Source organism: Tachysurus fulvidraco, chromosome 22 (assembly GCF_022655615.1).
Source record: "Tachysurus fulvidraco isolate hzauxx_2018 chromosome 22, HZAU_PFXX_2.0, whole genome shotgun sequence".
Lineage (NCBI taxonomy): Eukaryota > Metazoa > Chordata > Actinopteri > Siluriformes > Bagridae > Tachysurus > Tachysurus fulvidraco.
Genome location: NC_062539.1, coordinates 17,748,310 through 17,755,809, shown reverse-complemented (window position 1 = coordinate 17,755,809; position 7,500 = coordinate 17,748,310). Strand labels below are relative to the sequence as shown.

At 44.7% G+C, this 7,500-nt stretch overlaps 1 protein-coding gene across 1 annotated transcript in view; it reads right to left on the bottom strand.

The window, feature by feature from the left end:
• The window catches only part of LOC113653223 (tyrosine-protein kinase receptor UFO), a 31,972-nt gene that overhangs the window by 5,937 nt on the left and 18,535 nt on the right, over positions 1 to 7,500 (bottom strand). Inside the window, exons 8-11 of the mRNA XM_047806045.1 lie at positions 3,866 to 4,084; positions 3,682 to 3,696; positions 1,128 to 1,257; positions 497 to 588 (exon numbers count right to left, since the gene is read on the bottom strand). Of these exons, the coding sequence (XP_047662001.1) occupies positions 497 to 588; positions 1,128 to 1,257; positions 3,682 to 3,696; positions 3,866 to 4,084 (456 nt within the window). The remainder of the gene's footprint in view (positions 1 to 496; positions 589 to 1,127; positions 1,258 to 3,681; positions 3,697 to 3,865; positions 4,085 to 7,500) is intronic.

Genomic DNA, 7,500 nt, shown 5'->3' with positions numbered 1-7,500 from the left:
ACCTTAGGGTTAGGAGTCAGACTCTCTAACCATTAGGCCATGACTTCCCCAATTCTAATTCTAATAAACTAATGAGACTCTAATAGAAGCAGGTAAAAGTAGATTTGAACTTAACATAAACCCCAAATCACCAAAACACCAACACGAGAGCATCTTTAAGGCGATCTGTCTAAGTGCTTGAGGCTGTTGACATTTTCCAGAAACATTCCGACATTCCACGCTCCCATTTTTCAAACATAGCACAAGGCAGAAACCATACACCTTAAGTACAGGGGTCAAGACTCTGACACTGCTGCAGTGCAAGCTGATGAGTTTCCCAGGTTCAGTTTCCGGCAGGTTCGGACATGAAAGTGATCTCGCAATTTTGTGTGTTTAGGCAAAACACTGACGGTAGTAAAGTCAGAATACAACAATAACACACTGACATACGGAACAAGCCGCAGCCAGAGGTCGCAGTTAGAGGTTACACAAACCGGTCTGTTACCGAGTTACTCACGTGTGGCTTCGTTGGTGCGGCGGCTGTAGGTACGACGAGCTCGATAGCGAACCACCAGCTCTCCGCTCTCCATCATGGGCTCGAACGCTTCACTGTCCGTATCATTCGAACACAGAAGCGTGTCGTTAGTTTGTTCCTTTTCGATCGTAAACTTTCACGTGAAAATATTAGAATAGAAATGTTAGGTCAAAAAATATACACAGATTTACTGTAAGTACAGTGTGTTTGTGTGTGTTTAGCCTTTCGCTAAAAATACACGACTAAATATCTTTTGGCGAATTTAATCAACAGTGTCACTCAGATTTGATTAAGATAATTACTGCATTCATAAAAATGACACACACACACACACACACACACACACACACACACACACACACACACACACACACACAGTTTGTTCATTCAAGCCTCTAGGACGTGGATAATAACGGAGATCCGTGTTAACCTTAAATATGGGCTTTTTTATACGCGATAGTTTGCGTAGCTTTAATTGTTTCATCTAAAGAGGTTTTCAGAGGAAAATCATGAGAATGGATGAATAGAAGATCTCGAGCTAAACTACAAACTAAACCACTTCAACGATTACATTCAGCGTAGACTGAAGATCACCGGCCTCATCTTTACTCACCCGAATCGTGTCTCCTTCCGCCTCAGCTTGGCCATGTAGACGGCCATGAGCACTGCCAGACCTATAGCTACCGCCACAGCCATCACCACGTACCACCAGTGCCAGGACATCGCCGGAAGAGAGGAGTGACCTGAGAGAAAGCAGACCTGTATCTCATTCCCTTTGATTACATTATTATTCCATTTTTTTTTATTTTTTTATCAGATCTTTACTGGATTTGAGGTGAATTGTAAAAGCAAAATCTAAGAAATCTGAGAGAAAACTGATCAGATCTTCAGCTTCTGACCCATACGACCTTCTGTTTAATCTACCGGTGCGTTTTAGAGAAGCAGGATGAAACCTAACCCTGGGGTTTATTACATTTACAATATACAGTGTGAATTTAAACAAGCTGAGATTGTATTCCACGACCCGTGTCCCAGCTCACGGTTCGGATTCACTAATTAATCTTTTATTCTCACTTTCAACTTCTATCTGATCTGATTCTAAATTTCTGATTTAAGTTTAAAGGTGCGGTCTCCGACTTTTGAGAAATGCTTCGGGCCAAATAATAAACAAAAATCAAAACAAAAATCAAAACAAACGTGTAGCCAATGAGCAGAAGGGGGCGGGGCTTATCGATATGGGCGGAGAGAGCGTCCGGTGCGCATGTGTGACGTTAGCAGAAAGCGGTTTTAACATCGACATGGAGGATAAAAAGAAAGAAAGAAAGAGAAGAAAGACTTACGATAAGGACAAGAAGTAGGACGTGTTAATATAGGATCAGCTTTCCAGCGCTGGAGAGAACTGAAGGAGCAGGAAGTCGGCCACATATTCACAGGTTGGAGTTTCCCGAGTCAATAACTCCTGAGCTAAACGCTGTTACTACACAAATAACACCTCTTTTCTATCGTAGTAATGTAGAGAGGCAGCTACAACCGCGTTTTGTGTAGTAACAGCGTTTAGCTCAGGAGTTATCGACTCGGGAAACTCCCACCTGTGAATATGTGGCCGACTTTACTCAAGACGCCGAGGCGCTTTTTTCCTTCTCGATAGGTGAGTAACGTTGGTTTTGCTTTGTTACACAGAACTAATATATGCCTTTGTCCTTTACATCATTATGCTTGTGTGGCATTTTTGCTTGTTTGTTTATCTACAATCGTATTGTTCTTCCCTTCAGCTATGATAAAGACACGTTTCTTTCTGTTAGTCGCCCGGGTTACGTACGTATGTGTGGGTGGAGCTATCGATACAGGGGTGGGACCCGTTTGGGTTAGGGGCGTGTTTGTTTTGGTGGTTTTATATGTCAACATTGGCTTTCAAACATCGGAGACCGCACCTTTAAGTCAGTAAATCTAGGAAGACCGGTGATACAGAACCGATGGCCAACGTTCCAGCCGGATCTCAGCGGCAGACGTCTCATTCCGTACCTCGTCTTTATAATATTTAATGTCATTAGTGTTTTATTGCACGTATTTTTACTGTTAGTTTCAGATGTGCAGATTTCAGGAGCAGCGACATGTCACACGATATGCCGGAGCCGCCCTAGACTTTTCTGTGCACCATCGCCCTATTGACAGACTGAAAACCATTTAGATGAAGATTTGCAGCAGTGTGTGTGTGTGTGTGTGTGTGTGTGTGTGTGTGTGTGTGTGTGTGTGTGTGTGTGTGTGTGTGTGTGTTTGTGTGTACACATGACCTCAGTGCATGGTCCAGCTTTTCTACAGGGTGTGTACCGTCTATTTAATATATTTAGCTCTTACTCTTCCTCCTTTCTTACTTTCTTTCCTCACCACTGTGCCTCACCCACCTCCCTCTTTTTCTGCCCCCACCCCCCAACCACACACACACACACCCCTCCCCTCCCTCCTCTCTCTCAGTCTCTATTGTCCATTTCATTCATCTCACTGACAGTGTTCCACTAAGCTAACAGAGATGTATCATGGTGCTAAACATTTATGACTTGCCCTCCTTCCTCCTTCTATACCCCTCCTCTTCCCTTCTTCCTTTGCATTTCTGTCCCATTCTTATTTGCCTCACACTTCCTCATTTACACTTTCCACATCCCATCGGAGAATAGAGAAACCAGCAAGAAAGGGGAAGAAATTACATAATGATGGAAAAAATACCATGAAAATGAAAGCACCTGAGATGCGTGCGTGTGTGTGTGTGTGTGTGTGTGTGTGTGTGTGTGTGTGTGTGTGTGTGTGTGTGAGTGTGTGTGTGAGTGTGTGTGTGTGTGAGTGTGTGTGTGTGAGTGTGTGTGTGTGAGTGTGTGTGTGTGAGTGTGTGTGTGTGAGAGTGTGTGTGTGTGTGTGAGTGTGTGTGTGTGTGTGTGTGTGTGTGTGTGTGTGTGTGTGTGTGTGTGTGTGTGTGTGTGTGAGTGTGTGTGTGTGTGTGTGAGTGTGTGTGTGTGTGTGTGTGTGTGTGTGTGTGAGTGTGTGTGTGTGTGTGTGTGTGTGTGTGTGAGTGTGTGTGTGTGTGTGTGTGTGTGTGTGTGTGTGAGTGTGTGTGTGTGTGTGTGTGTGTGTGTGTGTGTGTGTGTGTGTGTGAGTGTGTGTGTGTGTCCACTCACTTGATGGCTTTGGATCTGTAAGCGAGAAAGAAAATAATTATTAAGCTTGATTTTATTTATTCATTTCAGATTAATTTTAGCTCCTCTTTCATTCTCTCACTCTGTGTCTCTCACTCTGTGTCTCTCACTCTGTGTCTCTCACTCTGTGTCTCTCACTCTGTGTCTCTCACTCTGTGTCTCTCACCTGTAGGAACAAGGGACAAAGTCTGGACCGGAGTCCATGGTCCATATCCTGCCCCAGTGTAGGCTCGCACCCTGAAGGTGACGTTTGATAAGGGGACTGACGTGTTGACTGTCAGCTCTGTTACCATTCCAATGTCCAGCACAACCTGGAGGAAGAGAGAGAGAGTGAGAGAGAGTGAGAGAGAGAGAGAGAGAGAGAGAGAGAGAGAGAGAGAGCGTGCTATATAGCGTGGGATATAGGAGAGTGGATCGTGGAGCGCTTTTTTAGGGAGCGAGAAAGCGCGACATACTCCAGAGAGAAGGATATAATCGATCTCCTAGAATCTCTGCCTATCTCTCTCCCTCTCTCTCCCCATCTCTCCCCTAGACGCCTCTAGCTCTCTTTCCTCTCTCCTTTTTTTTTTTTTCTTTTTTTTCTTTTCCTCCCACCTTCTTTACATTTTTTTCCCCATTTTATGTTTGCTTTTTTTTCATCCTTCCTCCTCAACTCCTTCTCCTTCCTCATCTCCTTCTCTCTCCTTCCACCGTTTCAATTGGCCCCCTTCTCCTTCCCCTTTTCCCTTTCCTCACGCCTTTTATTTTTTCACGCTTTTGTCCGCTCGTTTTCCTCTTCGCGGCCCCCCCACGCAACCAGCACTTTTTCTTCTCTTTTACTTCCCTTTCTCGCTCCCACCTCCCAATCCCTTTTCTTTTTTTCTATTCCTTCTCTCCTCCTTTTTTTTTTTTTGCTTTTTCCTTTTCCTCGCTTCTCTCTCCTTCGTGCGGGGGTTTCCTCCCTCCTCCTGGGTAAGAAACTCTGCCGTTATCCCTCCCCTCCCCCCCCCTGTGCCAAATCCAATCATTTTATTTTGCCATTTCTTCCCACTCGAAGTATCTGATCCACTTTGTCTTCTTTTTTTTTAAAATTTGAAATTTCCCTTCTCTTTTTCTGTTTTTTGCCCTGTGATGGGTTTGTCCTTCCATCCAGGGTGTATCCTCTCGATGCCCTCGAGATAAGCCCGTGCTCGAGTTAAGTTCGGATACGCGGTAGAACATATTTCGAGAATTTATGTTGCATCCCATTCCATTCTCTTAAATAACTTTCTTTTTTTTTCACTTTTTTCCTTCTTTCAACCTTTTTTCCTTCATCCTTACATCCCATTCCAATTGTCAAACGCGCCTCCTTCGGGCCCTTCTCATAGGCGTCCTTCTTTTTTCCTCTCCTTTTTCCTTTACATTGACACCACTCCCATGCCCGCACCCCCGATCTTGAACGCTCTTACTCCCCAGCTCTGCCCCAACTTTCAATGTCCTTCTCCATTCTACTCTTATTTCGTCCACTGCGGTCGGGGGCTTGCCTTTCCCCTTTCCTCGTTTCGTTCCTTCCCGAGTTCTCCATCTCGCCGCAGCCCTCCTTCCTGTTTTTTTCTGTTTGTTCTGTTCTTCCCCTTACTCCTTCAGCGGTTGTCTCTTACATCTTGCCCCCCTTGCTTTCCTCTATTTTCTCTCCCTCCTGCCCTCCCCTTTTTTCTTCTCCCTCTCTTCACCACCCCCCGACCATTTACCCCTTTCCTTTTCCTCTCCATCCTCTTTTTTTGGTTTTTTGCATTTCTTTTTTTTATATTTATTCCTGTCCCCCGCCCCCCTCCCTTTTCTCTCCTTACGCTTCCTCCTTCTCCCCCTTCCTTCGCTCCTTCCTTTCTCCTCTTTTCTCATCCTCTCTATTCTTTCTCTCTCCCCTCCTTTCTTTCGTTCTTGCGTTTTTCTGATCATATCATCACTTTTTCCCCTTTTTCCCTTCTTTTCCTTCTTACTCGTAGTTCTTTTTTTTTTCCTCGTTTCCCTCTCTTCTTTTTTTTTTTCGTGGTTTTGTCACCCACAAGATGTGTTTTTCAGCTGTTTGTGTGTTTGTCCCAGCTGTGAGGACGCGGTGAGAGAGAATTTACAGAATGTAGTTTAGTGGGGAAAAGAAAAAATATAACCGAGGGCATTAGGTGGATAGGGACAGACACACACACACACACACACAGGCACACACACACACACACACACATAGACACAGACACACAGACAGACACACACACAGAAACACACACACACACACAGAAACACACACACACACACAGAAACACACACACACACACACAGAAACACACACACACAGAAACACACACACACACACAGAAACACACACACACACACACAGAAACACACACACACACACACACACACACACACACACACACACACACACACACACACACACACACACACACACACACAAGGCCCTGTCTCTGTGACTGCCCCCAGAACCCCAGCCCCTCCCCTTCTCTCTTTACCTCCTTTTTATTTTTCCCCTTTGTACCCTGTCCCTTTTCTCTCCCACTCCCTCTATCTCCGCTCCAGAGCACAAGGAAAAATGCTGTGAGAGAAAAAACCCTGAGTAGCAGGCTAGAACTAGCAAAGTATGTGTATGTGTGTGTGTGTGTGTGTGTGTGTGTGAGAGAGAGAGAGAGAGAGAGAGAGAGAGAGAGAGAGTGAGAGAGAAGAAGTGAGTGTATCCACAATCTTGTTCTGTTAAGAATCATTTTCGTTCCATCTTCCCACTTAAAACGTACACAGAGTTTCTCTTCCTTGTTGGTCTACAGAAACACACAGAAACACACGCACACACACACACACACACACACACACACACACACACACACACACACACACACACAGAAACACACAGAAACACACAGAAACACACAGAAGCACAGAAACACACAGAAACACACACAGAAACACACACAGAAACACACACACAAACACACACACAAACACACAGAAACACACAGAAGCACAGAAACACACTGAAACACACACAGAAACACACACAGAAACACACACACAAACACACACACAAACACACAGAAACACACAGAAACACACAGAAGCACAGAAACACACAGAAACACACACACAAACACACAGAAACACACAGAAACACACACACAAACACACAGAAACGCACAGAAACACACTGAAACACACACAGAAACACACACAGAAACACACACAGAAACACACACAGAAACACACACACAAACACACAGAAACACACAGAAGCACAGAAACACACTGAAACACACACAGAAACGCACAGAAACACACTGAAACACACACAGAAACACACACAGAAACACACACAGAAACACACACACACAAACACACACACAAACACACAGAAACACACAGAAGCACAGAAACACACTGAAACACACACAGAAACACACACAGAAACACACACAGAAACACACACAGAAACACACACACACACAGAAACACACACAGAAACACACACAGAAACACACACACACACAGAAACACACACAGAAACACACACACACACAGAAACACACACAGAAACACACACAGAAACACACAGAAACACACACAGAAACACACAGAAACACACACAGACACACACAGAAACACACAGAAACACACACAGAAACACACAGAAACACACACACACACACACAGAAACACACACAGAAACACACTCTCTCTCCCATGTCGCCTCACTCACACTGTTCTGAACGTGCCAGAGCTCTGATGATGCTATCAGGCCTGATCGTTTCCACATGTGGAGCTGGCTGAACCTTCACACTA